The sequence below is a fragment of the Dipodomys merriami genome, unplaced genomic scaffold, assembly GCF_024711535.1.
Source record: "Dipodomys merriami isolate MVZ:Mamm:240054 unplaced genomic scaffold, mDipMer1.0.p SCAF_70, whole genome shotgun sequence".
In the NCBI taxonomy this organism is placed as follows: domain Eukaryota; kingdom Metazoa; phylum Chordata; class Mammalia; order Rodentia; family Heteromyidae; genus Dipodomys; species Dipodomys merriami.
In genome coordinates this window covers 7,153,596-7,174,918 of record NW_027206291.1, presented here as the reverse complement: position 1 = coordinate 7,174,918, position 21,323 = coordinate 7,153,596, and the positions used below count along the sequence as shown (strand labels likewise).

General features: G+C 44.5%; 1 protein-coding gene across 1 annotated transcript in view; it reads right to left on the bottom strand.

The window, feature by feature from the left end:
• Nucleotides 1–1,235: 1,235 nt before the first annotated feature.
• Nucleotides 1,236–21,323, bottom strand: part of LOC138817647 (gamma-tubulin complex component 3) — a 63,715-nt gene continuing 43,627 nt past the window's right edge. The window contains exons 17-22 of the mRNA XM_070008149.1: nt 18,278–18,413; nt 12,949–13,037; nt 12,718–12,849; nt 8,025–8,165; nt 4,109–4,225; nt 1,236–2,356 (exon numbers count right to left, since the gene is read on the bottom strand). Of these exons, the coding sequence (XP_069864250.1) occupies nt 2,198–2,356; nt 4,109–4,225; nt 8,025–8,165; nt 12,718–12,849; nt 12,949–13,037; nt 18,278–18,413 (774 nt within the window). The 3' untranslated portion in view covers nt 1,236–2,197. The remainder of the gene's footprint in view (nt 2,357–4,108; nt 4,226–8,024; nt 8,166–12,717; nt 12,850–12,948; nt 13,038–18,277; nt 18,414–21,323) is intronic.

Sequence of the window (21,323 nt, the reverse complement as noted above, 5' to 3'; positions counted from 1 at the left end):
TCCTGTACAAGTAAAGGTGAGTACAGGTACATTTTTCTGTCTTGTCCAAATAGAGATGTATTTTTCTGTCTTGCACAAGTAGAGGTGTTAGTCTTGGTTCTGTACAAGTAGCGTGTATTATTCTGTCTTGCACAAGTAGAGGTTTAATATTCTCAGTCTTGTATAAGTAGAGGTGAATTGTTCTTGATTCTGCACAAGTAGAGGTGTATTAGTCTCAGTTCTGCACAAGTTGAGGTGTATTATTCTCAGTCTTGCACAAACAGAGGTGTACTATCTCAGTCTTGCACAAGCAGAGGTACATTTCCGGAACACTGAGCCTTTGTGGGATTCTTACTTCCCTCACCCCCAGGAACCTGGGCAGCCTGGTCTGCATTTTTTCTAACTTAGCTTCTGGAAAGAGGGTGGTGCATACGAGCCCTCAGGGAAGAAGGAGCTAGTGGACACTCATGGGAGCTAAGGCCTCCAGCCAGGAGGAGAAGACAGTGCAAATCCAGCCTGGCCCTGTGTTAGCCACTGGGTCTGGGTAGAGCCTTCCCAGATTTGATCTACAAGACGCACTGGTGGCACTCAGTCCCCTCCATGGCAGCCAAGTAGCTGGCTGAGAGCAGTCACTGCTGCTGGACTGGAGGCCAGCAATCTCAAGTATAGACACTGCACCTCCATAGGCCTCAGTTCAAGAGGAGCTTATGTCAGGTTGCAGAGCGCTGGGAATGGGCTTCTCCAAGCAATGAATGCCCCATCCCTTCCTCCTCGACATGGTTCCCACAAAACTATTGGTCCACCTGCTGCTTGGCAGCTCAGACATCCTATGTCCTGGGACCCCCACCCAGGGAACAACAGAAGACAGCATAATGACAGCCACACACTGAGTCAGACTGCATGTGTGGATCTCAGGGCCCCAGCCAAGGCCCATTTGAGCTTCCTAGTCTCATTACCATGCAGCAAACTTTGCCTGAGGGGTGCTGGGATCACACACTGACTACCTACAGGGGCAGGTGAGGATGAGGGTCAGAATTCCAACCAAACAAGGTAAGAAGTCCATATGCTGCAGCACATTAAACCCTCTCACCCCTACCTCCAAACAGGGAAGTCCGTACATTGCAGGACATCAAACCCATTCACCCCTACCGCCAAACAGGGGAATCCATACACTGCAGCACATCAAACGCATTCACTCCTACCTCTAAACTGGAAAGGAGACTATCCCTTCAAAGTAGGCAAGAAAAAAGAACATCTGAAAGATAATCATTTTTAATTTTCTAAGTTCTCACTTATGCAACATAAAAAAGGCAAACTTATATGACCCAATGTGACAATTTTACAAAAAACAGCTCCTCCAACATCTGGTCAGTAGTATATAAATATTTACAATGAAAAAATAGGCAAGGAAAAAGAAAAATCTTCATTATCCAAGTCGATTTCTTTGCAATGCTTATCAGAATTTTGAACATGAACCCTTGGTTCCTCTCAAGTCCTTCATCTTCATAGTGCCTTGGCGGGCAGCTCTGACACACCCAGGCCGCAACTGTGCACAGATGCTCCTGTTCTACATGGCTTTGTGTGCTGCTACTGTTTTACAAGTTACCTGGAGTAGTAAACTAAATATAAAAATGTAAACTTTGGAAGAAAAAGTAAGAACAATCATGTGAAGGCAATGCATCGAGACAGATGTTCTCACACAGGTTATTATTACAACACTAATACCAAAATAAAATGTGCTGGATTTTCTTAGCAGGGACATCTCTCCTTTCAATTTAATATGATCACGGTACCAAAAACTGCCTCTAAAGAGAATGTTAAAAATAGCATTACATTACCATCTTAATTTATGAATATACCACTGTCCTAGTTCTTGTTAAACCAAGTGAAATTTATATATATAGATATATATTTTTTTTTCAGTGACAAATATAAATGGCATCCGTGGAGAACTTAAGACCCAGCACACCGTGGTGCCTCTGGACCACTATGAAGACTTCAGAATGAATCTGAATGGCACAAGCTGACCTGTGCAGCTCAGGGACGTCACAAACATATTCATCTCTAGTGCATGAGACATGACTCGATTCACCAGACACCATGTCACCGCAGTACTGCAGCCCTCATGGCGGACGGGAGGCTGCCTGCACTGTGCCAGCTGCCCTGAGGGTCAACATGTGCACTGACGTCTAGTAACGCTGGTCACAGCGTCCGCTGCTCATGTGTGGGAACTGCGCCGCCCTCGAGAGCCAAGAGACACTCGGAGCCTGGGCTCCCTGGCTTTATAATGTTCATTGAAGTCCAACCTGAAGCTGAGAAACTGCAGACTTTCATCAGGGCTGGTTGTCAGAGACACCAAAAACTGTTGCACAATGCCCTAAAGAGAAAAACAAAACAATACATGAACTCAAAAAGGAACCAGCCATGCACGGCTTCTTCCCAGTCCCCTGTGGGTTTGCTTTTACAGCAAGCTTTAACAGACACCTTCTGGGCAGGTCCCCAGGAGACAGAGCCTGGAACCCTCGCAATGGCTCCACCAGTACCACCCACATCAGGAGTGACTGTGTTTACAAATATAAATGAGCAATGCATATATTTTATCTAAAACCAACTGACCAACTGACTTTCCCTCTTAACTCTGAAGTTCTACAGGAATAAACAAAGTAGCTGGTGATACATAAGGCACTGTAATTTTAAACTGAAAACAAAAATCAGCCACACTTTTCATCTTTCACTTGACTTGCAAAAGTGTATTTAATTGTCATGCATGGAGCTGCAACTGCAGTCTCCTGCCGCCACAAAAGATTAGAGAGGGCCATGGTGGTCACCAGTGTTTAAGGCCCTGCTGCTCACACCCTGCCCACAGCACTTCCTGGCTGGCAGACCCGCTCTACACAGGATGAGGCTGCTCACATCTCTGCTCCAGCTGCCATGGAGAAGCCCTCCTTAGAGGAGGGAGCCAGGAACCCTGAAGTCCTCACCAGCCACTGCTCCCACTCCTGGTGGGGACCCGGGAGTGCAAGGTGTGCGACACACTGCAACACACACAATGGATGTGTGAGCCCGGGAGTGCATGGTGTGCAGGCACACTCACACACACACATGGATGTGTTTCTTAGTGATAGGGAAAGAGGGCCCCAAAGTAATTACACTAGCACAAATACAGCATCTGTAGTACACTAGGAGAGTCCCAGGAGAACAGAGGGTTTGGTCTCTACCTGGAGGAACTGTGGGGGCTCCCTCATGGGCAGTGCCAGTGGCTCCGTAGCTTGCGCTAGAAGCTGGCTTGGTAAGAATGGGTCAGCTCTGCGCAGAGCTGGATGGCTTTGGCTAACAATCCAGATGTACAGTGCAATCTGAGTAAAACCAGAATTACGTTACATAATTCTCTTAGAAATGTTATGAGCCCTGTCAGGGAAATAGGTGGCTATCAGCCAAAAGCTGCAGACTTCATGGGAAGTTTTTAATTACCCATAACTACTTTGCACTTGACTTTAGTTCTTAGCAGGGGAACTACCCAGTAGTGCCCAGGAATGCACATGATACACACAGCACCAGGTTTCTGCACTGAGCACAAATCAGTCACCACCACTCCTGAAATATATCAATGTTGAGAGAGACTGCTGCCCTCTTAGTGACTACGGTATTGGGCTGGTGATGGGTCTGCTTCAGTCTGCACCACAAGAACACACACATACACATAGGCAATCTTAAAAGGCTTCAGGTCAGCTGTCTGTCTGTCTAACTAGCCATCAGCAAATGAATGCAAGAAGGGGCAACACGACTCCCAGGGCAGCCTCGCTGGGCCACCTGTGGTCTTGTGTACAAGCCCTGGGCTGGTACCCCGTCCACAAGGCTGGCAGCAGGAACAGTCATCCTACTGTGTGTTCACAGGAAAGCCACTTGATAGGCATGATGCTGCAGGTCCCCGCACCCATTGCTCAAGGGAAGCCGAGATGGAAAACCTCCAGGAAGGACCACCTGCTCCCCAGGGGCTCCCCAATGGCGCTCACTGCTAACATCAACACAGGCCAGAGCCAAACCAAGGGGACTGGCTCACCTATGACCATTCTGAAAGCAACTGTCAGCTATACAAAGGGCCACAGCAGTTCGTACTCTAATAACGCACCTGATAAAAGTGTGTTAATATCCGCAACTGTGAACACATTTTTGGTATAGATTCCTGAAATTCTCGGATCCTTCTGTTCTCCTCCTCTTCCTCTGCAGCTGTCACTCCCCACTGGCCCTGAAGAACCAGAAATATACCAAATTCAATTTTCAATAACTACAGCATAAGGCTAGAGGATGGAAATATTTTTTGTGATTCATTCCAACCAGTATTTTTCCATTACCAACAATCTGGTAATGAATAGCCCTTTATCTCTGCTATTCTGCACACTTTTTTAGTCAGAAAACACACATGAGAAGTAGAACTAGTGGGTTCAAAGCCTTTATCTCCATCTCATCACTTTATAGATATACTGCCTAGTTCCATTTTATTTATTTATTTATTTATTTATTTAGCCAGTCCTGGGCTTGAACTCTGTGCCTGGGTACTGTTCCTCAGCTCTTCAGCTCAAGGTGCGCACTCTACCACTTGAGCCACAGCGCCACTTCTGGCTTTTTCTACATATGTGGTGCTGAGGAATTGTATCCAGGGCCTCATGCATGCAAGACAAGCACTCTACCACTGAGCCACCTTCCCAGCCCCTATTTCCATTTTAAAAGATTATTTCCAATCACAAATTTGACTGGGTAGCTTTTTGGCCAGCATAATGCTGGAATTACTGAATTGTTTTTAATCAATCAACATGGTGAATTACTCAAAACCTGATTTCCTAAACCTCCACATCCTGCCATAAACTTCTCAGTAGGTTATTCCTTTAACTGCTGCTATATTTTTGCACTTACATTCTATCTAAGATTTTTTTCATCAATATTTCTAATATAGGTCTGTTCTTTCAAGTTTGGTATCAGCCTCAGGATGTTTTCTGGAAAGCACTTAGAAGCGCCTTTCTCTATGACTGGGATGCTAACAGCACGCCGAGCCAAGTACCAAGACCGGGTGCAGGAGACTCAGCACTCCAGCTGACCTGGTGGGTGATGGGGCTCTTCAGTAACTTAATTCTCTTTCAGAGCATCACTCAGCTCATCCTGATGTCACTTCTGGGGTCAGTTTAGAAGATCTGTGGAAGGTCATTAGCTTCCTTCACATACGCAGATTTACTTCTACAGACCGGAGCAAAAATAATTTTGTTCTCACTTATTTATATTTGTTCACTTCCTCCCCGCCCCCATTAAATACTGTTTTTTGTTGTTGTTGTTTTTTATTATTTGTCGGTCATGGGACTTGTTGGTCATGTCGGAACTCTGGGCCTGGGTGCTGTCCCTGTGCTCTTCAGCTCAAGGCAAGCAATCTACTGCTTGAGCCACAATGGCACTTCTGGTTTTCTAGTGGTTTACTGTAGATAAGAGTCTCAAGGACTTTCCTGACCAGGCTGGCTTTGAACCATGATCCTCAGATCTCAGCCTCCTGAGTAGCTAGGAGTACAGGCGTAAGCCGCTGGCGCCCGGCAATACTGCTTATTTTACTTCCCACCATCCCCCGTCTGCATCCCACGTATAGTTTTTCTGTCTTTGGAACCATTATTTCTTGCTCTCATCTTCACCAATTTTACCCTTTGGCTTTCTGTATATTTACTTTATTGCTGTTCTCTAACTCTTGAGAGAATATTTAGATTTACTTCCATTCCTCCAGTTGATGAATATAAGCAGAGGGTCATGGATTTTCATATTTATGTCTTTCACAGTCTGAGATAAACGAAATTGTTCCAGTAAATATGACTTATTTAATAGGAATTGGTTAGTTATTCATCAATTTCTAGTATTAATTTCCCCTTGTATTTCCTAGCAGCTTTCTGACATGACTGGGAACCTACCTCACTCTCTTATCACATGACCCCCCCCTTCTCATCATCACAAGGTTCCCTTTCCCTGTGCTTCTACCTCAATGTGCCACCTCCCGAAGAGTGTTTATTCTGTCAGTCTGCACATCCTTTCCCTCCCACACTTCTGCATCACTGCCTTGAGTCTCCTTTGCAGAGGCCAGAGGCCCTTCTACGTAATTACCATGTGGTGCACCTCACAAAAACTGTCCTCGAGGTATGAGTCCTCAAATGTGCTACACTTTTCTAAGACACCTTACTGGTGTGGCAGGCATGTCTGCTCCTGGTCCTGTCTTCATCTTGGTGATCTGCTTCATAGTGCTAGAGGATGGAACCCTTCAGTGCATGGTCTATATTTCCCCTGATAACTTGGGAGTCTGTATTTTGTCCTGGAAGTTATCTCTGTAACTTTCCCTCAATTTCATCATCTGTTTGGATAGCACTAACACTTTGACTAAAGTAATAATGACTACTATACTTCTCTGGTCACCCAATTTTAAAATACATTATTTTCACATTGATATGTTTAACAGCTCTTGACATACTTACACCTATTTATTTATGAGCTCTGTAAACAGTACCATGTAATGCTTCACTATGAAAGACAGGTTAGATATTTATAGTTCTTCCCACCTCAGCACCCCCTGCAACTTTCCTTTTTTATTTACTTAAAACAATGCCTCTCTGCCTCCCCTTCTTTTTTTGTTTTCGCAGTGTCTGAACTCAAATCCAAGACTTCTTACCTGCTTCATAATCTATACCCTTAAACTCTCAACAAAAGTCTTAAAGATGATATTTAATTGTGTTATAATGGATTAAAACACAGAGCCACACAGAGGCAGTAGGACAAGCAAGCTTCACAGCACGCAGGGCACAGAGTGCAAGGATGGGAAATGATCCCAGCCTCCCAGAGCCATGCGCTGGGCATGCAATGCTGAGCTGTAGGCCCAGGAGCAGCACTACGCTGGGCCATGTGTCCAGGAGCAGTGTCACACTGGCAGGGCACACAAAGTTAGTTCCAGTCTGTACCTCCTAGCTGCCAAGTTGTTTTGCAGTTTCTATATAAATAGGACTTGCATTTCTCTTGTTAAATTTTAGCATTCTTTTAATGCTATTTCTTTTTAAACTTCATCCTGTTTGTTGCCAATAGAAAGAAGTCCATTTCATTGCTACATACTACTCTTGTTTCTAGTCACCTTGGCAATTTACTTACTTAGGCTTTCCTGTGCCCACTACCTTTGTGGAAAGGTGGCAGCATATTCACCCCTTCTGTTTTGTTCCTGGTCCACACAATGGCAGAACCACCAGCACACAGTGTGGCTGCAGGACTGCCAGCACGCAGGGTGGCTGCAGGACCGTCAGCATGCAGCGTGGCTGCAGTACTCGCCTCAGTCTGACATGGAAATGCTCCACTTCACCAGTGAACAGAGGTGCTGTACAGCTCCCAGGCAACTCTCTCATAGTATTAGCCACTTGGTTTGTTTTTTCTTGAGTGTATAAATGCAAATTCAAGTTTTATTAGAATGATACAAAGAGCTTTCTGTTCTTGGGATAATCTTGGACATGTCATAACTTATCTTCTTTGTCTTAAGTCATGGTTTTGTAACACTTTTTGGAATTTTTACACACATATTCATGAGAGAAACTACTATTTAGAAAGTAGAAAAATTGGTTCTGACTTGATGGTTTTACAAATTTGACTTTAGAAGCCAGTAAATAAAAGAAATTCCTACTAAAAATTAAAATAAAAAATGAAACCAACTAATCAAAGTGTATATTTAGCATGCTCTTATAGAGTAATTATCTCAAAGTACATTTATGCTGTGGAATCTGGCTGCCCTGGAGACATCAGCACAAGGCCACCCATCCACGCTGGGAGCACTTATCCACGGAACACTGCCTGGCTCGTTCTAGAACAGGATGAAGATGAGGTGACCACTGCATCTTCAAGGACTTACTTCATTCACCTTATTGGAGATAAACACAGCCTCTACTAGTAGAAGACTTCTGCAGGAATGCTATTCTGCTGCACTTGTGATCACTGTGGCAAAAAGCAATTCATTACTGGAACCGATCGAGCCACCCATACGAAAAACATACCTCAATTTCACGCTGCTTCTTTTTCTCTTCAAATTGTAATCGTCTCTGTAATTCTTCCAGAGCAGCTCTATATATTGCGTCTTGAGTATTCTGAAGTTCAATAATCTGATCAAACACAGCTCTGAGTTGGTTTAAAAGTACCTGAAAAGAGATGACTGTATTCAATTAATAGAACCTCAACATGCTTATTAAATTTTAAAATACTTCTAATTGGAGAAATTATCTCTTAAAGTTTGGGCGGGTCCCCAATATGATGACAGTGAAGGCAGAGGGACTTGAGGAGGTGTCTGGGTCTCAGTCTCTGCACTCATGAAGAGCTGCTCTCCAGGAACAGGTGGATCTTACAGGAGAGAACTCTCACTCTCCCAAGAGGGAGACCCCTCATGTTCAATCACACATGCCCACCTACTGCCTTCTTGGCTTCTGTGTCATGGGACAGAAAGAGCCCTTACCAGAAACCAGATGCCAGCACCGTGCTCTTGACATCCAGCCTCCAGAACCATGCACCAAAACAAACCTCCATTCTTTATAAACTGCTTCGTCTCAGGTATTGTTACAGGAGCAGAACACAGAGACAGTACTATAAAGAACACATCACATCAACTTCTCAAAGTATTTATTGCGCAATATCTACGCCAAGCCACATTTTACAACAGGCAAAACACTAATGCCACTCGTGTTTAGATAGTTTGTCCCCCCAAATGCTTGACCTTGGCTTGGAGACCTTGTCCTTGAGCTGCTTAGACCACTAGGAAGTGATTCGGTTAAAGAGGAATTAAGTCTTTCCCATGAGGCTGGTCTCACTGTTGCAGGAATGAGCCAGCTACCATGTCACTCTGTCCTGGGCCTTATTGTCCTTATAGTTTCTGCCCTGAGCAAAAGCAGCATGTGACTCCCTCCTAAAGCTGAACCCTTGTGGGTTAAAAGACAAGAGAAAGTCTTTTCTCTGTGATTACTCAGATATTATCATAATTGTCCTAGCAAAAGGGATGAAGACTGCAGTAGCAGCAAGAGCTATGTGATGAGGCTAAGGATGTGTATGTAAGCTTCTCTACAAATTATCCCCAGTTCCACAACAGCAACACAAAAAAGAAAGTCTGCCATGAATTTCAAAGCCAGATAGGAAGTAGCTGAGTTAGGAGGGAAACTATGCTGAGGATTCACAGAGAATAGGAAAGTCTTGTTTGTTTTTGAGATATGTCAAAACTAGATAGGGAGATTAAAGACAAAGGAAAATCTTAGTAAAAAGATTTGAAAAAAAATGTGGAATGAGGAATGAAAGGTGGTACAAACAACACAAAAACAGTACAAGTGGCAGGGTAAAGAACCAGACCTGAAGTAGGGAAGGCAATAAAATGCAACAAATTCTATTTGACAAAGAGGCAAAGCACCTTTCCTGTGGGAATAAGGCATGATTGCTTGGTGTTTACTATGGTCCTGGGGGACAGGCCAAGGAAAGGCAACAGGAGAGAGACCAGCACACATGTTCTAAGAAAATGTATGAATAGAAAAACAGATAAAAGTTCACAGTAAAAAATAGACATGACACATCTGTTAACAGCAGCACTTGGGAGGCAGAGGCAAGAGAATCTTGAGTTTGAGGACTGCTTGGGTTAATGTGAGGCCCTGTCTCAAAAAACAAAAACAGAGGACTGGAGGTGCGGCTAAGTTGTAGCACTAGCCAGTGAAAGCCTCGGGTACCGAGTTTGAGTCCCAGTCTCAGACCTTAAAAAAAAAAAAAATTCAAAGTAAAACCATCAATAGCATTTTAACAAGATTTGTAAGAAATTTAAGAGAGAAAGATGCTATAGCTGTATTGAGGCACAGAAAAAAATTCAATGTCTGAGCAGGCTCTTTGTAGACTGTTTGGAAGACACACTCCAGCCTGTGTAGGGAAGAGCTGATATCTTGCATCAATTCACTTTGCAACGGCTACCTGATACATGGAGATATTGTCCTTTTGTGAGTAGACAGCTTATTCAGGTTCAGAATCTGTTTATTCAGAGCAGTACCACTAAGAGAAAGCTAATGTCAGAACTCAAGTGAAAACAGAACTGAAATGAGTATTTGGTAAGCAACTTCTGGAACAGGCTAACTCAAGAGATGTCCAACATTAAAAAACTAAACTCATGTTCTCTCCTATTTGGTACAATGTACTTGCATGAAATAGGGCCTTCAAAATAATGTGGACTTAATTTAGAGGCCGTGAAAAGAGTCTGATGAAGTGGTACTGTTCTCAATGTCAAGCAAGCACTTAAGCATGTTCAAAACAGCTGTTCTGCCCCTCTGGAGGAGTCTTAATTTATGATATCAAAGTAAAAACAAAAGATGGAGGTGTGGTTGTCATTTCTTTTGCTGTTTCTTTGAGACAAGAGTCTCAATCCCTTTGCCTAGGCTAGCCTCAAACTCCTGACCTTCCTTCCTGCCTCCATCACCACGTACTGAGGATCCCAGGAGTGCACCACACACCATCTTGTTTTTATGTGTAGCAAGAATTTACTTCTTTTCTCTATTTGTGTCTATTGTAGCCATGTGAGAAGCAAGTGATCCTACTTCAAACGATGAATTACCCTCCAGCTAACTGACACTCACTTCAGAGTAAGGATGGGCTGGGGCTTCTGTCAGTCAGCTCAGATCACACACTGGAGACTCTAGTTTGAACCCTTAAGAACACAAAAACAACACTTTTCTGCCCCTGTTCCTGTAGTTCCTCCAACTTAAGTCACACCATGTGTCCTAGAATCACTTCGGTTTTGTAAAAAGTACTATCATGAAAATATACTTTAATTATTTGCGTGATAAATACTCTGGAGACCACAGTGGTGGTGCATACTTATAATCCCAGCACTGGGAAGCTGAAGCAGTAAAACCTACCTCAAATAAAAAAAAAAAAAAAAAGGAAGCAGCAGCAAAAATAAAAATTCACAAATCAAATCCTTAGACCTCAGCAGAGGCAAAAAAACCTCCAATGAGGCTGGTCTGGGCCAGCCTCCACCCTCCAGCTCCCCACCACCATCTCCATGAGAACACTATGCAGACTGGACCATTTCCCCCAGATTTTGTCCCTGTGACGGCTTAACTTGCTTCACAAAGAACTGTTCTGTCTCCAAGTGGGACATTTCCGCTTCCTCAGCAGCGTGTCCCTGGGACCTGCTCTATGCTTGCCAGCCCATGCCATACAGTGAGCTCCTTAGGATCCCTTGCCTCTGTTATACAGGTTCATCTCCTAATTGCTTTCAGTGTGTAGCGGCTAGCACTGGCAGGCCAATCGCCATAGTAAACACTCTACATAATAACCCATATGTGATTTTCACAACCCTGCCGGGGAGAAACCAGCATCAGCTCCTTCAAATAGGAGGCCCGGAGCCAGAGCTATGAAGGAGGACAAAGCCTGGGTCTACACTTGCAGAAGCAGCATCTCTGATCACAGAGAGTTGTCCCCATGGACGGCACACACAGCACAGGCCTCCAGCCAAGGAATCTGGTGCTGCACGTACCGCACGCACTGACCCAGCAGGGTCCCACAGCACTCACCAGCATCAATGCCAACTACACTCTGAAACCCATGCAGAGCAGACCTACTAACAGAAAGAGGACGAAAGCCCCAGCTGCCACAGACATACATCCCTTAAGTTTGCTGTTAGTATCCAAAGTACTTCACCCTTACTTCAATGTCTATAAAACATATGCCTATGTAGAAGCATCATTCATCTCAGCAAATTTTTACACATATGAGCTATAAATTTTTAGTAGTGAGAGAACATATGAAAATACTAAGTTTCTCAGCCATAGTAAATGAAAGAGATACTGAAGTTTAGATAAAATAGAAGCCTAGACAGCTCCCTTCTGCAAAGGGCCTGGGTGAGGGCAGGCATTAACAAGCTACTCCTGCAAGTCTCAGGTTTGCTCCAGGAGAGCCTTTGCCTGCCCCACTGCTCCACTAATGTCTCAAGCTAGTAACACCTTCTTTCCCTACACCTCGAATGAAATCAAACCTCAGTAAGATCTGATAGGCAGAACAACCATCTTTCACAGAAGGGCCATTAACAACTAAAAGCCTGACAGCACGAGGATGATCCAGATTTATCTAATAGAGTATTTTCAAATGCATGTACCCTACTGACCAGAAGGTAAAATTTTGAAGACATCCGTATCTCTAGGCAAAGAAAATGAAACAGGGCTGGGGTACAGCTGAGCAGCAGAGTAGTTGCCCAGCAGGCACAAGACTCTGGGTTCAATCTCCAGCACAGGGAGGAGAGAGGTGAGATGAGGTAGGCAGCAGAGTGCTATGTTTCTTCACATCATTCTTTGGAACTCTCGGGCATGATGCCACTCGTTTTGCTCTATAAATGTCTCTTCTCCACAGCTCCAGACCACCATGCCCAACTAAGTGTTCTCTGCTGAACATCACAATAGAGTAGTATTACTCTCCCATATTTCCTTGTACATCAGAACCCGTTCTTGTTTTGATCACCATGCTTGAATTCTGTTCAGAAACACTGAATCTGAACATCGGACGTTAAAAAAAAACTGTCTTAATTATTACCAGTGTGGCCAGTTTCTAGGAAACTAGATCAGTTTCTATTACCAGGCAGTTTTTAGGACTCTCCCGAGAGAGAAACCCAGGAACTTGTGTGTCTCCACACCTTAGCCTGGAGCTACTGTCCAGGAATGGGTGGGTTCTGAGCCTTACCCTGGAGCTGCTGTCCAGAAGGCAGCGGGAGGTGATGGTATCCAGGAAAGCCTCATGTGCTGCAATGATGTGGTCCAGGTCCTGCGCCTGCTTCACTCTGCTCCAGAGCTCATCCCAAGAGCACTCAAGCACCTGGAAACAAGGATGACACTCTAGAGGGGCAAGTTCTTCCTGGAGCAGAATCTTTCATACTACTGAGTTACATTAAACTCAACAGGAAGCTCCGCCTACCTCAAACGTGATGTAATACTGCATTTGGTGAATGAAGTGTACCATCTCTGAGGCCAGAATGTGACACTGATGTAGAACCCCAGAGAACTCTGCAAGAAAGGCAACGTAGGTCAGCAGAAGGAAAGTGCTCGGTGACAATGCCGCTCCCGCTTCTCTACCTGCAAGGCAGCTTTCAAAAGTAACAGGAGCTTTCCATCCCTGCCCCTCAGCAGGAAATGTCTCCACCACAACTACTGAACCAGGACATAGCTAACAAATGGTAAGTAGGAGATTGCCAAATATATAAGACATGACACAAAATACAATCCGATTTAAAACTTAAGCAGAAATGTTTATTTCTAAAAACGCATCCTTATAAAAAAAAAACGTAAGAGCCGGGCGCTGGTGGCTCACGCCTGTAATCCTAGCTACTCAGGAGGCTGAGATCTGAGGATCGCGGTTCAAAGCCAGCCCGGGCAGGAAAGACCGTGAGACTCCTATCTCCAATAAACCACCAGAAAACCGGAAGTGGCGCTGTAGCTCAAGTGGTAGAGCGCTCTCCTTGAGCTGAAGAGCTGAGGGACAGCGTCCAGGCCCAGAGTTCAAGCCCCACGACCGACAAAAAAAAAAAAAAAAAAAAAAAAATGTAAGCTCTATGTTATGGCTTTACAATGACTCTCGTGTGTGAAATACTTAGTTTCCTAGCAATGTGGAGACAAAAGCCATCTCAAGGACCCTCAAGGAAGGTGAGCCAGCACATCAAGGCAGGACCACACTGCTGTGTCCTCAACAGCTCCACCTCACAAAGCTGCCCAGCCACAGGCCTGCCTTTTGCCCTCCTGTTAACACGCTACTCAAGACCACATCAGGATCTTCTCACACTAAGGTACAGGACATTCAGACTAGAGGCAGGCCTGGTGGTGGAATGACTGTAAGATGATCGTTACACAGGTCAGACTGGACACACTTCTGCAAGACCGCTCTGCATGTCCTCCATTCACAACTCAGACAGACAGAGACTGGTGAGGCAAGAAGGAATGTAAGAAAACAGCCCACAGACTTTTAAAAATACTTCTACCATGTTAAGATGAGGTCATGAGAGTAAGTCTAATCCGTCATCTGTTTTCATAAGATAAGAACACAGAGGGTGACATGCCCATAAAGGGCAGAAGGAATTCCCACAGAAGCAGCTGAAGAACCAAGACAACCCCTCTCCACCAGATTTATAGAGAGCCTGGTACAGTCACACCTTCCTTTGGAAGTCTGGCTCCAGACATGTGACCCAAATGAATTCTGTTGCCTTAAGTGGCATGGTTTATGGTCTTTTCTTGCAACAGTGCTGGGAAAAGAATACCCCAGTGACCAGCTCTGGGCTTTCCAGACAGACCAATACATTTAGGAAAGACACTAAGGTGGGTACACTGCAGGTCCACTGTCCTGATGCAAGGAGAAAATGGAGGAGCTGACCCAACTTTCATGAAAGTTTAAATTCTTCAGCAAACAATAAATATATGACCAAGCCAACTTTAGTGACCATATTAGTGTATGTGTTCTTCCTTTTCTATATTTTCTTTTCTATGAAAACTGCCACGTTATAATGTGTCTACCAGTAGCACAGAGAACATGATCTAAGATGACACCTGAGGTAGGAAATTGCCTACCAGAAATGATTCGGTAGGCAGAAATGATCACAGGGTCCCCATCCCATGGGGTATCCTAGGAGTTTGGACTCTCTTTACCCAATACCCTGGAAACATGCTGAAAATGTTCTCCCTCAAGGAACTTCATAGTTCTTAGACGCTCAAAAGCAACACTGGCAAAGAGTTCCACTAAATGCATCACGCATACCTTGGTATGTTAACACAAATGCAACACAAACTCAAGGACCATTAATTTCTTTAGCATAGTTAAGAATCATTTGTATATCTTTACTGCCCTCTAATGGCTGCTAGAAGAACTCCAGTGTGAGTCCTCTGAGGGTAGCTCTGAAGCATCAAGTTCATCTGTAATGAATATTGTGAATCACAGCTTCAAAATCTCTTTGCTCAGTTAGTGTTTATATCTGGTGCTATTCTATTTAAGAAGAATTTGATCAAAATGTCCATTAAATTTATTTTCTCAAGGCTTTGAAAGGATTCAATGTTTTAAAGACCATGATTTTTCCACGTCTTTCCAGGATCTAATGACCCTCGTGGTTCCCTTCCTAGTACCACTCTGTGTGCTGCCTGCATCAGGGCAGACGTCACTTGGTAAAGATGGCTGTCAACTCCCAATGCTCTCCTCCAGCTTGGGACTGCTCAGAGGTTTCCAAGCAAACTTAATCCCAACAGAACTAGGTAGATAGTGCTATCGCCACTTCCACAGAGTGAAGATTAGGAAGAGGGCTGAGGGTGGTGACCCAGTCCTAGCTTGTACATGCAGCACGAGTGCCCATGCTGGTAACAGCCTAAGTCAAGCACAGAGAACTTTCCATTTTTTTGCATAGAGAACTCACTTATTCACACAAAACAAGATAAACAGAAAGCTTCAATTCATCCCAAGTCTGAATCATTGTCTTTATAAGACGCATCATTATTAAGTCTATCACCACAAAAGAAGATCACTGCCACACTGCTGTGCCCAGGGAGAGGAGGCACTCGCATGGAACCCCACATTATTATATACATCCTGGGCAGGCCCAGAGCAGCTCTGGATCTGCTGGTCCAGAGAGTGAGGCCTGCAGCTCAGGCAACAGGACACTGGCTCTTGAAGGCCCAGGCACACTCCAAGGTTCTAGATCCACCTGCAGAATCCCAGGCCAGCGCCAGCCCTTGGATCATCCTGACAACCCAGGAAGCACATGATTCCTAGCATGCAGGCCAACCCCAGGAGCACTTCTGTTCTTCATCCATTCATGTTAGCCCATTCTTGGACTTATATTGTTACAAGCTTCCATTTTTATTTTCAAACAAACTTGCAAGACAAAGTAAGTATGGATACATAGTTATGGGCCCTGGGCCAGTCATTTCCCACACTAGAGCTAGAAATACTCTCCACACCAGGGAGGTGTGACTGAGGTGTCCAGGGAGCCCTCTGCTGGTGGGGGAGCCTCCTCCCTGCTGGCCTCAGAGGGTCTCCTGGGCAGAGGAGCACTCAGCAGGTGGCATGGCCACCTCCCAACTAGGAGGCAGTTGGAATTTTTGATAGACCTTTTCGTCATGCAGTAACCTGATGAAAGATACTCACTGAAAAATAATTATTTACTTTCTTTTAAACCTATAGAATTCTATTATCTTCAAAATTAAACAGTGAACTACAATTTAAGGTTCTCTATCGCCAACCATTTCAGAGAATTAACGTTTTATCACAATTTTCTTTAACACTCAGTGTCTAAACATTATTTTTTGTCTCAATGAATAAGTGTCTTTAAAAAAAATAAAAAGGAAGTGCCAGTGGCGCTGTAATCCTAGCTAATCGGGGGCTGAGATTTAAGAAATGTGGTCCAAAGCAGCCTGGGCAGGAAAGTCTGTAATACTCTTATCTCCACAGGAAAAAAAAAAAAAAAAAACAGAAGTGGAGCTGTAGCTTAATTGGTAGAAAGCTACCCTTGCGAAAAATAAGTTCAGAGACAGTGCCAGGTCCAGAGTTCAAGCCCCAAGACCAGCCCACCCCATCCCCAAAAAATAACAGCAAAAGGAAAACAAAAGTAAGTATAATTCCTGGGTCAGACTTAGCTGAGGATCTTACTATACAAAAATGTGCCTCAGTTATTTGTGAAGATGAGTGCATTTTGATTTTTTTCTTGGGAACATAGGAAGCTCTAGTAAGGCCCAGGCAATCACTTTATGGGGGAAGGAAAGCTAATCTGCTCCTTCACTACCACCCAATGGCTAGGAGAAAAGACAAGCTCCTTTCTCTACCCTTTCCATTTCAACTTGTGACATAATCTGAAATATGAACATAGCTGCAACTACTAGTAACATTCAGATTAACTGAACCTAACAAACCAATTTAGTGTTTACTAGCTATCTAGCTAGAGAGCAAACATATTGAAAACTCTGCTCCTATCCAGGGCTGACAAAAAGAAAAGATCTCACATGAGAAATGGGTGTGGGCCTTCTGGCAAACTATCATCAGCAACTCTTTTCCCAAGAGACTGCTTTGCCTCAAATTCTACACTCTGCATAGAACCAGCTGTTATTTTGATGAAAATTAACAAAACCTTCTCTGGAGTGATGGTTGTAGTTGCCTTAAGCAAGACTGAGCTGTCCTTCACACTGTGTGTGAGAACTCCACAGGAGCGTTTTATAAGACCTCTCTGTATTTTGCCTCTGATTTTTGGATGGGGCATTTCTAAATATGCTACATTAACAAGAATAACTAACTGCTAAATTTCTGCTCAGTAAGTTGCTTGGTCATGAACAACTTTTCTTCTTTATAACCTATACCTAAGAACATTAACATCCCAAAGCTGGGAGCCAGTGGCTCACGCCTGTAATCCTAGCTACTCTCAGGAGGCTGAGATCTGAGGATCACGGTTCAAAGCCACCCCGGCCGGGAAAGTCCATGAGACTCTTATCTCCAATAAGCCACTAGAAAACCGGAAGTGGTGCTGTGGCTCAAGCAAGTGGTGCTGTGGCTCAAGCGGTAGAGCGCTCGCCTTGAGCTGAAGAGCTGAGGGACAGTGCCCAGGCCCAGAATTCAAGCCCCATGACCAACCAAAAAAACAAACAAACAAAAAAACTAACACCCCAAAAGAAGCAAAACAAAACAAACTCCCAGTTTTCTGAAAAAAGAAATATAAACAGTAATTTTAAGAGCATAAAGCACACCAAAATGAACCTCCACTTTCCCTTATTAAACTTATTAATTTAAATTCAATAGCCATGTTGGGGGAAAAATACGCAACTTTCAAGTGAGGAAAGCTGTGTTTATTGGCATATAAACTAAACTAGTGCTTGCTTCCTGCCTGTAAGTAGCATAATCTGACAATATGTAGCAACCAAGTTTTCAATTTGAAAAGTGGGCTAGGAGTACTGCTCAAGTGATGAACATCTGCCTCTGAAGCATTAGATCCTGAAGTTCAAACCCCAGTACTGCCAAAAAAAAAAGAAAAAGAAAAAGAAATTTCATGGTCTGAAAAAAATCTAGCGATTCTCAATTTTCTTTCTGTCTCCACTGAAGAACAGTAATGTTACACATAAGCCTTTTGGCAAAAACAAACTTTAAAAGCAAATAGTGAGTCTCTTTGAGTTCAATTACTTTAAGTAAGCTTCAACTTCAGCTGAGTTCCCAGAAACCAGCAACAGTGGCACACGTGTGCAGGGGTGGTTACCTGACATGTGACACCCATGGGTGCAGGGGTGGTTACCTGGCATGCTCCTCAGGAGTTTGGCGTTGCACATGTGCCCCTTGCGGATGTCGGTGAGGATGTACTCCATGCGCTTGGCCCTCCAGAGGAAGTTGAACACTCTCAGATAGTGGCTCATGCACTCTCGAGTGAACACCTAGAATGCAACAGAAATCAGGTCACTGGGCCAGCCCAGACTTTGACCTTTAGACATCAGCCAATATACAACTCCAGTGTATCCTAAGTGGTATGAAAATACGACAGCACCTTACAGAGTGTTATATTCCATAACAGCAACCATATTTACATACCAGGTAGACTCACACAGCACAAAGCAGCTATTTATTTTTATTGGTCTTTGGGCTTGAACTCAAGAGCCTAGACACCATTGTCCCTGAGCTCTTTTGCTCAAAGCTACTGCTCTAACACTTTCAGCCACAGTGTCAGTGCCTGAAGTCTCAGGGAATTCGTTGTCCAGGCCGGCTTTGAACTGCAATCCTCAAGATCTTAAGTCTCATGAATAGTTAGGATTACAAACATAAGACTTACCAGCACCCCAGTAAGGCATTTTTTTTTTTTTGTCAGTCATGGGGCTTAAACTCTGGGCTTGGGTGCTGTCCCTGTGCTCTTCAGCTCAAGGCGAGGCTCTACCAGTTGAGCCACAGCACCACTTGCGGTTTTCTAGTGGATTATTGGAGATAAAAGAGTCTCACGGACTTTCCTGCCTGGGCTGGCTTTGAACTGCGATCCTCAGATCTCAGCCTCCTGAGTAGCTAGGATTACAGGCATGAGCCAATGGCGCCCGGCTTAAGGCAGGTATTTTTATATCAAACCTACAGCTTTGGAAATAGGGCTAGTAGGGGTAGTAGGTAACTCATGAGGTAGGACTTAAACCAGCCCAGTCCAGGCACTGGAGGCTCAGAGCTGTAATCCTAGCTACTCAGGAGGCTGAGATTTGAGGATTATGGTTCAAAGCCAGCCTGGGCAGGAAAGGCCCTGTGAGACTCTTGTCTTCAATTAACCACCAGAAAACAGGAAGTGGTTCTGTGGCTCAAGGGGTAAAATGCAGTGCTATCTGAGCTGAAGAACTCAGGGACGGTGTCCAGGCCCAGAGTTCAAGCCTCACAACTGATCCCCACCCCACCAAAAAAAAAAACAAAAAACAAAAAAACCCCCACAAGCTCAAACATGGTCTCTCCTGTGACCTCCTCCCTTCCTGAGCACATGGGCAGCAGGAACACCTGCGTGGACTCTCTTCTGTGACCTCCTCCCTTCCTGAGCACACGGGCAGCAGGAACACCTGCGTGGACTCTCTCTCCTGTGACTTCCTCCGTTCCTGAGCATTCCTTAGCACACGGGCAGCAGGAACACCTGCGTGGACTTGAAAGGTTAGAGTATGTGAGGCAGTGACCATTTGTTGCTTGTTTCAGAGCAGAGCAACACATGGTGCTAAACCACCTGATTGTGTGCCTTTATAAGACCTTCAAATCCTTAGCTCAGGGCTCTCCTCCTGGGCTCCGCTGTGTCGGAGTGTAGGACCAGGCCCAAGCTGCAGCCCGTTTAAATAAAACAGCTGTAGAGTCTGACTCTCAGTGGTCTTCTTGCAGGGGGTATAACAGACTCTCTCTCCTGTGACCTCCACACTTCCTGAGCACATGGGCAGCAGGAGTACCTGAGTAGACTCTCTCTCCTGTGACCTCCGTTCCTGAGCACACAGGCAGCAGGAACACCTGCGTGGACTCTCTCTCCTGTGACCTCTGTTCCTGAGCACACGGGCAGCAGGAGCCCCAGGGTGGACTCTCTCCTGTGACCTCCTCCCTTCCTGAGCACAGGGGCAGGCAGCAGTCCTAACCGTCTCCACTAGGGGTCCCTCAGGCCACCTTCATGGGTTTCCTTGTTGCTTTTGAACTCTTTCATGCTCACAGACAGCTCCTTAAGTAAGTGCCAGCTTAAGGATGGTACCAGGCCTTCTCTCTCTCTTGCCATATCTCCCCCAGAAGCTAGATTTTACAACAAAAATATAGAATGCACAGTTAAATCTAATCATGAGATAAAGCCAATATAACTTTTTAGTTTAAGCACACTCCATGCACACATAGAGTTTTCAGCAAACTTCAGTTAGACACACTTCTGATACAAATTTGAGTATAGCACATATACCACAGCTACCTGAACAAGGACTGTTTGGCAGTTCCAGTCCTTGTACCAGTTGAGCTGTGCTCCAAGGGGATTTCCTTCACCTGTGCAAACCTTCCATCCTCCAGGACCAAGGTATACATCCTACCAAAGCCACCAATTCCTCAGACTTTAGAACACTGTTCCTTCCATACAATGTGAACATGCAATTGTCTACTGGTTTATCTTGCTTTCTTATGAGTATTTTTCCTTCTGTATGCCATTTTGTACTAGTATCTGATAAGTTCTCAATCACTACTTTGAGTGTTTGGGAGATATTTGGTTGGCTATGCTGTCTACACTATTAGCAGTCTTGCAATTACAGAAATTAAGTGACCATTCTAGGGGCTGGGAATGTGGCTTAGTGGTAGAGTGTTTGCCTAACATGCTGGAAGCCCTGGGTTTGATTTCTCAGTACTATATAAACAGAAAAAGTCGAAGTGGCACTGTAGCTCCAGTAGTAGAGTGCTAGCCTTGAGCAAAAGAAGCTCAGGGGAAGTGCCCAGGCCCTGAGTTCAAAACCCAGGTCTAGCAAAAATATCTTTTTTAAAAAGTGACCATAGCTGGGCGCTGGTGGCTCACGCCTGTAATCCTAGCTACTCAGGAGGCTGAGATCTGAGGATCATGGTTCAAAGCCAACCTGGGCAGAAAAGTGAGACTCTGATCTCCAATAAACCACTGGAAAACTGGAAGTGGTGCTGTGGCTCAAGAGCTGAAGAGCGTAGGGATAGCACCTAGGCCCAGAGTTCAAACCCCACAACCGACAAAAAAAAAGAAAAAAGTGACCATTATAGGTAATGTTACAAATATTCTTTACAACATACATGGTACGTTATAGGGTAGGGTTCTATAAATACCAAGCACCCATAGCACATATAAAGCTATATTTTTA